Consider the following 16,688-nt stretch of genomic DNA (forward strand, 5'->3'; position numbering starts at 1 on the left):
TATATATATATATATATATATATACATATATTATTTTTGTAAAAACAAGATCGCTCTGGCCATTTTTTTTATAAAATGTGTATTTTGTTGTTGTTGTTGTAACTAAAGTACTCAAAGGTATATTTCGCCCTGAAAGAATTAAGGCCTATCTCTTTCCTGAAACATTATATTGGTCGAATTGTTATGAATGGTTATAACTGATATAGGTCTATGGCATAAAACCTAGAAGCACCACTAGTTGCAAGGGTAATGTTATAATGTATGCAGTGTTCATATATGCATGTATTATAATCTCATGTAAGTTTTCACAGGGCCGGTGTTTTGTCAAGACATATCTGCTACGTCCTAGACTACATGTGTAGAAAGTATATGCTTATTTATACTCACACGCACAAGAGTTTACACGCACAGGACTTTAGAACATCGCACGTGTAGGCCTTTATATATATATATATATATATATATATATATATATATATATATATATATATATATATATATATATGGGTCCTACATTCATTCGAGTGTGAAGTTCGTATATTGGACTATAGCGAATGCATATCAGATGAAACATTTACACACAGCATGTATGTATCGGTCATAAAGTGTTTACGGGAATTTTGCTGTCATTTATATTATCATTTATGCTGCTACAAATAACGCGCGACTTTTAACATTTTTATATACAGATCTGAATGCTTACTAAAATTGCCTTTGTACAATGTATTCAATATTGCATATTTATAGATTACTTGGTGAATGTATACTTCTTGGCAAAAATCATGTTTTTTCCGGGTTGACATTCCATGGAAATGTGTTCTGTTTTGTACACGTGTTTCTGTGTGCAACACAGAAGCACACCGTGCCACACATTTATAGTGTAGGTACCCCGGTATGCAAATATATAAGTGTATCCTTCGAGGATACTTTCTGGTGTACAGGTCTGTAAAAGGCCTATGCACATCATCGTGTGTGCGGGTTTGTACATAATTGCTTCTAACAGTAAATACGTACATAAAATATATGTATTTAGGAGAATACAAAACACTATATCCGGGTAAGAATCATTGTGTTACTCACAAAGTAACACATGACGGTATGTCTAATAATACTTTCAGGCCTATAGCTAGTTTATTGTAGGTCTAGAAGTGTTTATGTCATTACACCTTCTCCCAGCTGGGATACAATGCCAACATATCCATATAATGCTACGTCACTAGAACGCCATGTCAAAGACGGCGGCCATACATGCGACACCCCATCCTGTCACCGAACGCATGTACGCAGGCCTGTGAACTAATCCGCACAACTTACCAAAAATTACAAAAGAAAACAGGAAAGAAACGAATACTAGAGAGAAATGCGTCATGGGATAACGTAATGTTTCGTAGTTAATGAGGTTGGAAAAACAAAGTCAGTGCACTCCTCGTTCAAAGCATTTTAATGTTATATCCTTGATCCTTGCCACCGAAAACGGCATCGATTTGACTGTCGTATGACAGTTCCGGTAGCTGGAGTGACTGGACTTTGAGTGTAATGGACTTTCCCAGGTCATTAGGTCACGGAGCATGACGGTATGAGACATCCGCAATTGTATTTCCGGATATCGAAGCAAGTGAAAACATTTCAACTTAGTGAAGTTTTTAAGCTGTGATTTTGATGGGGAAATCCCCTCAGTTTTATTGCAGTGGCAATTGTTTCGTGCAGTGAAGAAAGGAGAATAATTTTACATTCGAAATGGCTGAGTCTCAAGTGGTAAAAGATGGGTTTTACAGGATAGAGTTGAACAAGACAGTATGGGAAGTACCGTCGCGATATCAACTTCTAACGCCTGTGGGGTCCGGAGCTTACGGGCAAGTTTGGTAGGTTATCCAATGTAGTCATGCTTGAATCATAAGTTTTACCGTTTGTCAAATGTAGCCCGAAATTTCTGATAAACACAAGATATAGCTGTCGTCATTTTCTGGGTGGCACGATACAATGGTGAACTGGAGTATGTTGAGGTCTCGCTGACCTCTGGGCTCAACAACCGATGGCCGAGCACGGTCAAGCTTTGTTAATGAATGATGTCCCACAAGCCAGTGTCAGTTCCCGGTTTATTTAATAATTTTCCCTCTTGTCCATCTGTAAACTCAGTGACATGATAACCAGAAGAAAAAAAAGAGTATACACCTATTGCTTTGAGGGTATTTCTGAAGAAGGAAAACTGGTGTTGTTGCTATACTAAAATGAGTGTCAAAGTAGGACATAGTTTGAAGTCAGATTAAAACACCAATAAATAGTCATACTGGGTACAGAAAGAGACTTTATTATTTGTCTTATTGTTGTTGCATTTACCTTGTCTCCAGCTAGTTGATTTAGAAATCAGAGATCTTAAATGAGATACATGTAAACGTCCATGCTTTATATTTTATGTTTAACATTTACAGGATAGTTGATATATAAGCTGAGGAAAAGCCAGAAAATCCTGATAAATACCAAAATAACAATAGTCATTTTAAATTTATGTTTTTAGTAACATTTAGTCGGTCTTGACAGACACAGAAAGGGTCATGGCCAAGTGGTTAAGATGCTTCTCTTCCGTTCGCAAAGACACATGAGATGCAGGTTGAATCTCGGTCTTGGACAGGAAATTTTTGTGGGCAATGATCTGTTGATGATTCTTGCATGGCTGTTTGCAAAGCCTGTGTTTGTTTTAGTCCACTAGTCTTCCATGGAAATATCCTTAGTAATTTACCAAAGGAATGTTACTGATGAACTTCCTGATATGTGTGGGTGCCTCCTTAGCTGAGAAGTTAGGCCTCCGAAGCTTCTCACCAGTGCTGTTATTGTAAATTGAAGTCCTTGTCATGGAAGCTTCCTCTCCAGTTGTACATAGGGAAGTAGTCTTAAACCTGCAGATTGTGGTGGGTTTCTCTCGAAGTCTGCCTGGTTTCCTCCCATCATAATCCTTGCTGTTGCCTTGTAAGTGAAATACTCTTGAGCAGAGCAAAAAACACTAATTAAATAAATAGATTTCTCATGTGTGACGTACAGGTGTGCTCAGTTACCCTGAGCAGCTGAACTCGTTCTGTTCTGTATAACATGATCGCCTTTAAAGCACTTCTAGTCTCAAGAAAAACCAGGTGAGAATACTGTAAATTCCATTTTATTCGTGTGGTATTAACATTCGCCGATTTCGCAGCAAACACATTTCCGTGAAAATAAGTGCCATCGAATATAAAAACCATGTAAGTAATTTATTAATGTAGCATGCATTAAAGTTCTAAATTCATTAACAAGCACTACAGTTCTAATACTTTTTCAAACACATTAATTAAAAATACCTAACCAAAATGTATTCCGGCTTTCACAGGTAATCTTGCTTTCTTTTAAGGAGGCTTGGCTCAGTCTAAGTATCGCCACACTGCGATGTTGTTGTTGTTGTTGAGATATACGAATTGATAATTTGTACTGGGCGTGTGTACGTGATACGATATACATACGTTGAATGAGGCCGTTTTTTGTTGACTGTACTTGCCTTCCAGTCAGATCACTTTTCCGATACAGCGCTCGGTTTCCGCACTTCAAACTTCCTTTTCGTAATGATGATTTCTGAGAAATGTACTCAAATCTGTCACAGTTCACTCAAAATTTCACACACATACTGCTGATGCATGAGAATTAAACAGTGTGATTTTTTTTATATCACATTTAATCCTTTGTCGTCTTTGCTCACACAGCAGGTAAGGGCTTCCTCTTATAAAGATTAACAGTCTTCAAAAGATTAAAACCTTAGGAGGATTAACTTCCTTTGTTCAAGTTACTGTATTTTATAGAATTTTTGTCACATCTTACAGGTACAAACAAGTTTAAATGATAACATTGTTACTTGATTGCTTGAGTTGTTTTATTACTTGATGTTTGGTATTGAAGATTGATTTTCGTTTATCAGTTGTCCGAAAATTCTGTTAAGATCCGCCAAGGTTGATTCCCACAAATGTGTCTTCTTACCATATCGGCGAAAGTTTATGCCCACGAATAAAAAGGCATTTACAATATGCAAATGATATATAGAATTCCGTAGGGAACAAAGGTAATACCATGGTACAGAAAGATTTAACATGAATAACACTATTTGACCCCTGTGATTGAAGAGTCCTCTAAAACATAATCTTTGTGATACATGATAGTAATCTTTATGTGATAATTAATCAGGCAGAAGTGGTGTAGAGCAGTAATGCTGGAATGATGTCACTTCAGGCAAAAATGGAAATGACAAAAAACTTTTGTTGCCATATTATCCCCTTAAACTAACAACAGCAGTTTTAATACAATGCAATTATTTTGCTACTTAATAGTCTGAATTGCCTTCCTGTTTTTATCTCACTTCTGATCATTTTACCCTGCTTTTAAGACATACAGGTCTTGACGCTGGGGTAGCTCTTTAAGTGAAAACGTGCTGAGTGTTGTGTTACAAATATAAAGTAAATAGATAGATGAACTCAGTGTGTTGGTTTAAACTCTCATGTTCCTTTTTACGCTGATGCCATACTGTGTGCTTCATGGTCAACATGATGTAGAATTGAGAACTCCAACTGGTGAGCTCATTATTATACCACGCCTGCCAACTCACGTTCCAATCTCGTTTTTATGCCACTTCTTGGCTCAAGTTAGAGCTGTAGGGTGGGATGTATAAAGTCTTGAAGCTTTTGGGTATTTTAACTGCTGGAACTGTGATGATGAATGGACTAGATTGTTACATACTCCAAGTCTTTAAGAATACCATAGAGAGCAAAATTGTCCAATAACTATTAAAAGCAATGTTAGGGGTAACACATTATATCATAAAGAGTACTGCATTTATCGAACTCCAGTCTGCAACACAATATTTGGAGGGGGTGTCCCATCAATGATGGGCTGTATGCATTTTTAATGACTGTACATGTACATTAAAAACTTCATCGCGTTGCATAATGACATAAGGGAGTTGTTCCGTTGTTGATGCTCTGTGTGTGTAACCTTCACTGGTATTATTTTATTTTTTTTTGGGATAGAAGGATTCATAAGAAGGTAAATGTTTCAGTACTTTTTGTATTGGGCTAAAGTTTTGAATTCATGTGTTTCCCACAGACAAACTCTTTGGAAACCACATCTAAATTATATCCATAATAGATGCCAAAGATCCACAAAGCTTCAAATAAGATACATGTTTGATCTATGAAATTTTAAGAAGTGATTTTCTTGAGATTTGATGGTAACAATGTTTCACATAATATTGTTCTTCAGTTCTTTGATAGAAAGTTGCATGTGCTAGTTTAGGCAAAAATTTCATATATTTTGACATTTTCCTAAATTTACTTCAAATTACATTGTAACAATATTCATTAGGTAAGCAAGCTGTGTGTGAACATTGACTGCCACTGGTTTATGAAATTACCTGAAATTTGTTAAGAAAGAATTTAGGTCCTTGAAAAGCAATTGAATATATTTTAGTTAATTTTTTGCAGATAATGCTTTATTAAGGGTTGTGGGAATTCCATGGAAGTCTGATTGTCTCCCACCATAATGCTGGCCGCTGTCATATAAGTGAGATATTCTTGAGTGTGGCAAAAGACACCAATCAAATAAATAAATAAATAAATAAATATAATACATGTACTGGATCTGCCACTGTCAAATAATAAAATATATTATGCTCTAAATTGACTGATAAATAAGCCATGAAAACAGTATCCATTAGTCTTCACATGAAAGTTAATGCTGTAAGTAAAGAATGGTTCTGGAAAATACAGGGGACAATCTACTATTAGGTTGATGAATTAAGGCTCTTATTTTCTGATTGGGAGCCACGTAACAGAGCGTACAAAGGCTTATTCAGAGTCCCTTCATGTTGTGTTTACAGTTTTCTTTCATACTGATATGAGTTTACATGTATTTGAAATGGTGTGTAATGTATTGAGTATCAGTTGTTTTGGCTTTCTAAGAAAGGGCCCTAATGTAAAGCTTTATTAGGATTTTGATAAAAAAAAATTCATTGAAACTGAAAAAAAACAGAATTTCATTGTGACCTAGCCTTTATTTTTGATACACAACAGAGGTTGCACAAATAATTTTTAGGAATGACTTAATTGTTCACGGATTGTCCAGTTTATTATGACTGCTGGGCATTACTGAGTGTTTATGGTCTGTGTTGTTACCTCATGTATTTATTGGCTATTACATGAACTGCATGAACTTTTGAGGGTGGTAGATTATGTGCATATTGAAATACATGCATATTGAATTTCTTACTGGTACTTCAGGAATTTATTTCAAAGTGTCAGTAATGTTCTACCATCTAATTTAAATAATATGCATCTTCTTGTTTGTACTATTGTGCTTTGTTTAATAGTACTGTTTATACAAACACATACTTTCACATTTAGGAGATCAAGGTAGTAGAATTCATAAAAAACTTCAAAAGCGGTGGTCATCAAATAAGGGTGCCAGTGCATACTTTTCTGTACTAATTATTTCTGCCCTTCTTTGGTACAGGCTTGTTAAATTTGTACCACATTTGCAGTTCTGCTAGCAGGCAAAGGCAAAGGCAAACTGGCTGTCTTGAGCATTGAATGAGCAGTGTTGCTATGTTGTAACCATGTATACACGAAGGTAAATTGTCTTGAGGCATTGCAAGTCTAATGGAAACAGTTTATGCATTGTTACCAATGTATGTAGTTCGTTTCCATGGAAATGAAGCTCATGTTAGCATCTGCCATGCCCATTCCCGAGTCTAAAACATGTTAGAGAAATGGTTGTATATTGTTAAGATGGCGTCCATGCTTTTGCGTTGTTACACTGGTTAGGAACCACATACTGATCCACTGACAGGTACACAGATGTACAGTGTACATTTACATTTAGGTTCACTGGGTTTTTTAATTGCTACCTAAATTAGGCAAAATATGCTCCATAGATGGATTACATTTGTAGGTGCAAATAGTTGATTTCAAGCTGAAAAAGAAGCTGCCAGGACGAAAAGACAAACATTTTTTCTTGCAATCTCTCTCTGTATAGATTGGCTTTGCAGTTGATATTGAGCAGAATTGCTAAATACATGTATATATGGTTATTTTATTTGTCCTGAAAGCATGAAAGCATTTCTCGAGGGATACCGGTTAGTTATTATTAGTGGAGTTGTGAATAATTTGTATTTGTTAAGCGTTGAAGCAACAGTTTATATTTTTATGTCTTTGTCTTTCAACGCTATCACACAAGAATTATGTTAAACACATTATGCACATGAAAATGGTCTGATTGTTTGTTGTTTTGGTGTTTTCTTTTCTTTTTATTCTGATTTTGGATGTCTTTATCTCGTATTGAAAGTTCTTGATATAATATGATTGAAATAATGTCAATGTGTTGTCAAACCATAATCATTCATTCAGTATATCTCTACATTTTTTTCTCTTTATTGTTTTTCTCTACAGCTCTGCATGTGACAGTAAAACGAACCAGAAAGTTGCTATAAAGAAGCTTGCTCGACCTTTCCAAACTGCTGTCCATGCTAAAAGAACATACAGAGAGTTGAGAATGTTAAAACATATGGATCATGAAAACGTAAGCCCTACATTTTTGTTATTATATATTATATTTTTAACTGTAGAGTTAAGATTTAGGCACATCATAATAAAGGCTTGGTGTGTCAAGTAATTTAATGAAAAAGCTTTGGGAAGTCGTTCTTATTATTGATACCTGTACCAAAGGCTTTGCTGACAAAATCTTAAGCACTAACTGCAAGTATTATTATGTTTCAAATTTCATTAACAGTGTTTTAACACAACTGCCCTTTGAACTCTCAGGGCATGAGTGTACAGTGTAATAAAACTTTTCATCTCTTTATTTTTATCATTCAGATATATGTGAATTGTTCTGTTTTTTTTTTTAACAGGTTATTGGTTTACTAGATGTGTTCACACCAACAGCCACATTTAAGGATTTTCAAGATGTGTAAGTCTTGCCTAAAACTTTCACTACATTTTCTTACACGTATGCTTCACACATTGAATCGTCTATAATCACTTTTAAATACCTGCAACTTCTCTACCACAGTAAGTTCATGTATTTGGTAACAATGCTGTCTTTAGTTATCGTTGATGGCTCTGTACTGCAGTTCTTGCACTGTACGTGGGAAGGTCTACCAGCAACCTGGGGATGGTTGTGGGTTTCCCCAGGGCTCTGCCTGGTGTCCTCCCACCATAATTCTGGAAGCCATAGTGTAAGTGAAATATTCTTAGAACACCAATCAAATAAATAAAATAAACAGTTCTAGTATATTCAATTACCCTAAATGACCTAAAATTTTGTACACAAAAGTGAATTTTTAGAGGCAAATAAATGTCATAAAATATTGTTTCTGGTGCTGAAACTTATAAGTAGGATATTATCTCATGTTTAAAATACCTTTCTAAACTCAATAGATTTCTTAGAATCAGGAAAAATGGGCAAATTAGTCAGGGAGGAAATTTATGGTTTTTTATTTTTTTGTGAACTAAAGGTAATGTATGAGGACCATATTTGAAATTCTATTCCCATATGTTGTGTTATTCTAGGTACTTGGTGACACACCTTATGGGAGCTGACCTGAATAACATTGTCAAAACCCAGAAACTCAGTGATGACCATGTTCAGTTTTTGGTCTATCAAATACTCAGAGGTCTTAAGGTGAGAATTGCAGCTTGATAATCTGCTCACACATTTTTTCATTATTTTAGGTTATTTTCGGTTATTTTGTGTAAAGGGAAAGGTTGTAGTGCTGCTAACATCTTCAGTTTATTGTAAATATCAATTTCACGTATGTTTCAGAACATTCACTATAAAACAATGGACAAAAACTTTTTTTGCATATTGATGTATAAAGATTATTTACAGTAGCAATCCCCTTTTTTGTTTTCAGTACATTCATTCTGCTGGGATTATTCATAGGGTAAGACAATTTGTGGAAAAATCTTTTGCATTTACATAGATTCAGTTTCATCACACTTATATATACAATAAGTGATGAATGAAATTGAGAAACAGGAAAGTTGTGTTTTTTATTGTGTTGTTAAAAGTCATGTGCGTTAATTTGCTTTATGATATGTAGTAATCTTTATTTGTTTGTTTTTGTGCATGCTTTAACTAAAATAAAGAACAAGTGTCACAACTTGTCCTTATTTTATACATACTGTAGTGTACTAATTCATTATTTTTTTTTTTGCATAGGATTTGAAGCCTAGTAATATTGCAGTCAATGAGGATTGTGAACTAAAGGTAATGTGATTGATTGAATCTTTAATAAATACATTGAACAAAAAACAATATTCTGTCTCTGCTTTGTGAAAGAGTTAATTTAGTGATGGATAACATTTAATTGCTTAAGACAGCTTCAGTTAAGGCAATGAAAACCATTTCCAATTTTTCTAATTTGTTCCATCTATGATGTAAATAAGTTGGTAAAATGCCTGTCGGGGGTTTCATAGGACAATGTAAGGCCTTTTTTACCCCTTGGCCACTGAATAAACTCTCATTAAACTTACACCACATTTGCACTTTGTTTTGACCAAGAACCCTAATGATTTTCTCTCTAATTATTTACATATCAGATTCTAGACTTTGGTTTAGCACGGCACACTGAGACAGAAATGACAGGCTATGTGGCAACACGGTGGTACAGAGCCCCAGAAATTATGCTCAACTGGATGCACTACACACAGACGGGTCAGTGAAATAAGGCACTACTTTGTAGGGAAAGCAGAAAATTTATCATGTTAGTAATTTGTTTTACCCTAAATAACCTAAAATTTCGTCCATGACTAAGCTGCTTAAGTTTCTAGATTCTGAGAGTTCTATTCATTTTAGAAAGGTGTTTTTAGGTTTGTGTGGATGGTACAATTGTGTCTGACTCAGAAAATGTAAGTTTTAGAGACAAGAGTAGTATTTTATGGCATTTATTTGCCTCCAAAGATGCACTTTGTTGGTTGAAATTTTAGGTCATTTAGTGTAGTTACGTTGTTAGTTTGAAAGAAATGTTTTTTTTTTTTAAATGTCAGTGGTTTGTGTGCCAGTTTTCTGTTCATTTGCTTATGATCCAGAATTATGATCTGTTGTACATGTGTATGTAAATTGTCATCGCCATTGAACCTGTTTTACATTTGTCTGCTCTGATTTTTTGTTGTAGTGGATATATGGTCGGTGGGTTGTATTATGGCAGAGATGTTGACTGGAAGAGCCCTCTTTCCAGGCACAGATCGTATCCTTGCATAAAAACGTATGCAAATTCACAAAATGTTTGGCATCCCCAACATAGTTTTATGTAATCTTGATCTAGTTTCCTTCGTTTAGCGAATGGACTCTGTTAAAAGATGGCATGCCTAAGTTAAAGGATAGGGTGTCAGATATTTGACTGATTGGCCAAGCAATAGATGGAACAACAAATTTATAGAGTTGCTTAGCAGCAACTAAAAAGCAACTATAAATGCCTATTTATATAGCATATTTGTCGTTGCTCATTGTTAATCTGCCCTATTTCTTCTAATTTTTGGACCACCTGGTCTGCTCTTTTTAGCCAATGTACATGCAGCTGTAACAGGAATATTTAGTTTCTTTTTTTCTCACATGGTTAGATCATCCAATGAACAACGTACTCACATCTTTCGAAAAAGCTGGGGAAAAAAATGTAATATTCTGCTTACAGCACTACTTATATCTGTCCCAAAAATTGGAAGAATTAGGTATACTTAAATCTAACAACCCTTCTAAAACCACACATTTCAGACTTAGCTCAAAATTATTACATTTTGGACTACATATAGTATACCCTAAGTAGAAAAGATAATACATGTGTATGACATGAAGTAATGAAAAGTATGGATGGCCTTGGGAATTTATTGCTCCTTAATGACAACAGATATTGACCAACTGACTCGAATTTTGGCAATGGTTGGAACACCAGAGGGAAAAATATTAGAGAAAATCACCAGTTGTGAGGTAAATAACATCTATTTGAAGTTCTGTGTAAATATATGGTATTTCATACACTTCGAGTAAATCATCAGTGTATGTATGTATGTTACTAGTGTGGTTTCTAATAAATATTTCTTACCAAAAATTGTGGAACGTGTACACATGTTTAATGTGTTAGTCTTGTCCTTCCAGGCTAGACACTATATTGCAAGTTTACAAAAGTGGAAGAAAAAGGACTTCAGGGAAGTGTTTATTGGAGCAAATCCACATGGTAAGATTTCACACTATGTACAGAATAGGCAATGTTTTACCTTCTGATGCTAGAGAAATAATTGAACTTTGAAGAATTATGTTGGTAAGTAACCTATTCTAGTCAACATGGTACCGGTTTTTATATTCTATGCTATGTATAATCTGTGTGTGTTAAAGAGTGCAAAAGCTTCTAGAAATTGTCCTGAATCCCAATTAACAAAATTCAGAGTAGTATGTTTCTATTAAAACAAACGTTTTAATTGCTTTTTTCTGAAATTTGTAAGTTTTGTTCTCAATTATTTTTTCTTATTTTATTTTTTTTTAACTTCATTCAGCTATTGATCTTCTTGAAAAAATGTTGACATTGGATGCTGACAACCGCATCACTGCAGAACAAGGTCTGGCCCACCCATATTTAAAGCAATACTGTGACCCCACGGACGAACCCACTGCAGAGCCATATGATGATTCCTTTGAGGCCATGGACCTAAGTATACCAGACTGGAAAAGTAAGCATGTCGTGATTTCAGAATGTTTTATGCACAACTGTTGTAATATGCAGAAACCCTTTTTGCTACACTCACATTATACACATCTTTCCCATTTTGTCTTTTATTTCTTTTTGGGGTGGTGGGGGAAGTAAGTGTGAGGGATGTTGTCAACACCTAAAGGAAGAGACAAATGAAGGTTTTGTGTATGAATTATCTGAAAATGATGTAGGGTGTTCCAGTATGTATTAGTTGATGCCTTATTTTTAACCGATCATATTGCCTGTGTTCCGGCCGTACGTGGGAAGGTCTGCCAGCAACCTGCGGATGGTCGTGGGTTTCCCCTGGGCTCTGCCCAGTTTCCTCCCACCATAATGCTGGCCGCCGTCGTATAAGTGAAATATGCTTGAGTACGGCGTAAAACACTAATCAAATATATAAATAAATAAATAAATATTGCCTCTGTTTGTGACCCTCTGGTTTCTGTGTGATGTATTTAGACCCAACCCATTTGACTTATCTGGAGCATTAGATAGCTCTGGCACATCAGCAGTAACCCTTTGACACAACGAAATATAATAGTGTTTGTCTTTCTTGTCATACTATCACCAAGCCGCTATCCATAAATCGCAAAAAACGCAACAACGACGTGTACAATTTATTAATGTTAGGAACATCTAATACAACGGATTAAATAACGTGAGTAGGCTCCCTAATGCCAACCAGAACACACTCTGGATTTGCAGTGTAGGAGTACACAAACCTACTAATGTGACAGTAAGTTCCTATCTGTCTTACCAGGTTAAGGTAAGGCCTTTCATACTATATCTAACATCTGATTAGAACCTGTTCTCTTACTCACTTGACAAGTACCTGACACACTCTGACTTGGTAGACAGGCAGGTGAAAGGAAGTTATGGGATTAGTTATCAAAACGTCTGCCGGCGCAAGCTGTGAGATTAATAAATAATAGGCTTACTAGTCCAAGCCAAATCAGGTGCATGGCCTGGCTCATCGGCAGACCTATCAGTGGGCTGACACACAATTACCAGATTATTGCAATGGACATAGTAAATACAATGTTGACATCAATTCCACCTGGGTGACAATACTACACTGTAGTTTGTTTGGGATTGTAAACATCATCCTTGTTTTAAACACAAATATTTCCAAATCTGACAAATCAAATTTGGATTTGAGTTCGTTTTCTTCAAATGTTTTATCTTGTCTTTTTGCTTTACAGGCAAAGTTTATGAAGAAGTAGTCAATTTTACCCCAAACTCTTAAAGTGTGTGATGGTGCCGTATGGAGGTGTTACAGAGAGAGCACAACAGGGTGTTTTCTCCAGGAAAGCCTCAAAGAAATGGACAGATTGAATGAATCTACAGAAGAGGGCAATTCAGTGTCTCATATTAGTGTGTAAACCTGTTGAATGAGTGTACATAGAAGCTGACCTAGTGTTCAGTCCAGATCAAGATCAACTTATAACATTACTAGTAGGGACAGAGGGTGGTAGGGATATAATGGCATGCTACATACTGCAGATTTTGTCAACATCTGTCTTGGGTATTAACCCCAGAGTTGCAATTGTGGAAATGACTAGCTGTGTGTTATTAGAAAAGACGCAGTGCTATTCTGTAAGGTTAGCTCCAAGATAATCATAAAAATAGGTATAAATATCATAGGGATGTCATGGGAATATATTGTTAACGTCAATACACATATAGTATATCAATTTTGAAAGTATTTGGAGATGTTTTATAATGAAACATTTTTTTAATATTAAAAGGTGGTTGATTATTATATTTTAAACATCTCAGCGGATAAGCAATATAATATCAAATAAGGTTGCTGAACTTGCTGTACTGTTACTTGAATCACTACTCAGAAAGAGAAGAGGTGCTGGTGAAACGTTGTCCAGATATGGTGTAAATTGAGATAGCATTGCTTTCGCAGGAATTGCCTGAACATGGTTTCAAAAGATGCAAATAGTTTTTTGTACGGATTAGTACGGTTTTAGCTTGTATTTTATGTCTTAAAGCCATTAATTCCAAAGGCTGTATGAATGTCCGATGTAAATATCTGGATAAAAATTTTGTTGTCTGGTCAAGTTTCCCATGTCTATGCAGGGATGAATGATAAAATGTTTGAAAACTTTTTTCATTTAAATATTTTTTTTCAATTGTTATTGTTTCTCTCCCTTTTTTGTTTTAACATGTGATCCATAATATTTTCCCTCATCCCAAATCCCATTTCTAAATGCATGGTAGATGTTTTAGTTCCTGTCTGTTTTGTTCAGTGTCAACTGAATGAGGCTTTCCTTTTGAGGGTTAGCAATTTTCTATGTGACTTTCATTACAATATTTTGATATGGATACATGCTTCCCCATGTATTTAGCACTTAGTGGTAGATGTTATATTAACTAGAATTATCTTTCAGGGGAAAAATGTTCCATTTCACGTTACATGTATTTGACAGGTATTTGACAGGTTGCTAATTACTGGGAAAAGATAAAATTGTGATATAAAACCAGCCACATACAGCAAAATGGTCGTTTTGAGAATCAGTAAACTAACAAATTGACACCTGTTAATATAATAATCTCACACAGTGATGCAAATGTAGAGCTATGTATTTATTTCATTATGCACAAGAACTATTGATCGCTCACCACAAGTTTCAACAGTTAAAGAGAATACATGTTTATATCATTTTGTGATTAAGCACAAGTTTTGAAGGTTATTCAAATTTTAACAACAGTGAATACCCATACATCATTCCTTAAATTGAAGTGCGCGCTAACCAAAGGTTTTAAGGATTATTATTAGATTTATCAAAATAGTTAGAAAACACATTTCAGCATTTTAGGAAAATTACTCTATTGATAGACATCAGTTTCCCCAGTTCCTCTCAGTTGAGGAACCCCATGCACCCATGCTAAGTGTGTTGATTTGCATTCATAAATAAAGATTAGTTCACATTTGTACAGTATGCTGTAAGTTTGGCATTTCATAGTTTTATATTGAGCTTATTTACAAGCACACTTTTATGTATAAATCACCTGTGTGTGAGTTTTTTTGCCTCTGTATATTTTTGCATTTTTTCTTTGTTTGAAGTTGCGAAAAATTCTTCCATTCAGAAACTGTTATTTTCTGATAAATTTTGTTCTTCTGAATTTACCTAATAAATAGACAAAGATAGACTTCTACCAATACCTTTCAAGAAAATTTTTATGACTGCTGCTATATTTCTGTGTGTTTAAGTTGTAACTGGTATCCTTTGATGCATATGTAGATTTAATATTAGGTGGCTATTGCTTGCTAGTGATTACTTACCTTCAATGTTGTTTTGTGGACATCAAAGTTGACAACATATGTTTGCTCATTTAAACCTCATTGTGTATTTTTGAGATCAGTATATGTAGTATATAAATGATATGCACAAGATGTGGTGTGGTTTTTCTGTTGAATACAAATATGTGATGACCATATTCAACTGGATGGTGCGGTCATTCATAGAATTCGTGAAACTCTTATAAAACATATTACAGTAAGTACTTGCAGTTCAATACATCCCGTAATATGTCCACACTTTTATAGAGGCTTGTTTTTGAAAATAGCATCCTCTACATATATATGTTTTGTGCAGTCAATAGGATGGAGTTTTTTTGTGTTGAACTATTAGTCCTATGTTGCATTATTTTGATGTGTTTAATTTCTAAAATTCATCTATTCCCATGTGCCAATGAAGTGGCATGAAGCCCAAATATAGGTCTACTATTTCCTGTGCCTAACACTTTCAGTTTTATATGAATATATCGAGAAAACTGCAGATGTTAATCCTTCTGTCTAAAGATATGATTGGTTTAAAACAAATTTTTGGAGAATTTTCTCAGAAAAATGTTGTACTTCAGGATTGTCAAACAGCAACTTTCTTAAAATAATAATAGACAAACAAAATGTATCATATACTGTTGAGAGGCATACAGTTTATATTCTTTTACAGGACCATATGTTAACATCATTTATATAAATAATAAACGTATTAAAAATATTTTCATTGCCTGTTGAAATTTCTTTACTGCATGTTGTATGCATGCCTGAATATTTAATGTCAAGCAGGAATGCTTGCCAACAAGAATGGATTTTTTTAATCTTGTGTGACTGATTTGACTGTTTACCTCCTCTGTAGGAAGGCTTACAGTGTGATGCAAGTTCATGACCAGGTTCAGTTCCTCCACCTTTACTACAGTATGTGTGTTACATATGTTTTACACTGCTGAAAGGGGGGAATTTATAGGCTTAAAGCCTAAGTCGACAATGAAAGGGGGTAACATCTGGGTTTAATTGGTCAACTTTAATTTTGTTTGAAGTTAACGTTATCAAAATCGGTGTATAACAGACAAGGTTAATTTCCTCCAGTTAGCCAGATTTCATACTTGACCAAATGGAGGAAATGGGAGAAATTGTCATGTGTTTTACAACCAAACCAAAAGCTTACTGCCCAGGCTGAAGTGACAAATTCTTAAATATGTTAAATCGTAAAAAATAAACCTAAGGCTACGCTTTTTGCATAGAGGTGATAGAATTGCACTTCTGCCAAGGAAAACCATGACCTCAAAAATGTTCATTGTGTAGAAAATTTATTGGGAAACATCTGGGCCTAAATGTAATTACCCCAGAACTTCTCAGTTCTTTAAGGGCACATTTCAGGAATCCACAGATTGTAGGCCGGCCCCTTGAAAATATTTGATATTCGTAATTTTTATTTCAACACCTTTCAGTTAGCTCTTAACAGTTAAATGCTACCTCACACGGCACACGATTGGATTTAAACTTTTTCCTTTTTAAAAGCTCTCCTCTTACCTTATTCATCGTTAAACTAGATTGCACCAATAAGCCTACATGGTATATGGTGTTTACTCATTACGACAAACTGTGACTGAAAATCCAAAACAGATCACATGAAGGTAGTGAAATACT

The 16,688-nt window shown here is 34.9% G+C and overlaps 1 protein-coding gene across 1 annotated transcript; it reads left to right on the forward strand.

The window, feature by feature from the left end:
* Positions 1-1,611: 1,611 nt before the first annotated feature.
* On the forward strand, positions 1,612-15,759 carry LOC135469746 (mitogen-activated protein kinase 14-like). The gene is made up of 12 exons (XM_064748325.1): positions 1,612-1,862; positions 7,452-7,581; positions 7,913-7,971; positions 8,574-8,685; positions 8,918-8,947; positions 9,226-9,273; positions 9,606-9,720; positions 10,181-10,252; positions 10,910-10,989; positions 11,158-11,236; positions 11,553-11,726; positions 12,949-15,759. The coding sequence occupies exons 1-12, from the start codon at positions 1,738-1,740 to the stop codon at positions 12,990-12,992; spliced, it is 1,068 nt and encodes a 355-aa protein (XP_064604395.1). The 5' UTR covers positions 1,612-1,737; the 3' UTR covers positions 12,993-15,759.
* The last annotated feature ends 929 nt before the right edge of the window (positions 15,760-16,688 follow it).

The sequence above is a fragment of the Liolophura sinensis genome, chromosome 7 (genome assembly GCF_032854445.1).
Source record: "Liolophura sinensis isolate JHLJ2023 chromosome 7, CUHK_Ljap_v2, whole genome shotgun sequence".
Lineage (NCBI taxonomy): Eukaryota > Metazoa > Mollusca > Polyplacophora > Chitonida > Chitonidae > Liolophura > Liolophura sinensis.

Coding starts and splice junctions, on each gene's coding strand:
- LOC135469746 (XM_064748325.1), top strand. CDS start 1,738: ATGGCTGAGTCTCAAGTGGTAAAAGATGGGTTTTACAGGATAGAGTTG. Junction 8,686..8,917: donor AAATACTCAGAGGTCTTAAG/GTGAGAATTGCA, acceptor TTTTGTTTTCAG/TACATTCATTCTGCTGGGAT. Junction 10,253..10,909: donor CCTCTTTCCAGGCACAGATC/GTATCCTTGCAT, acceptor TAATGACAACAG/ATATTGACCAACTGACTCGA.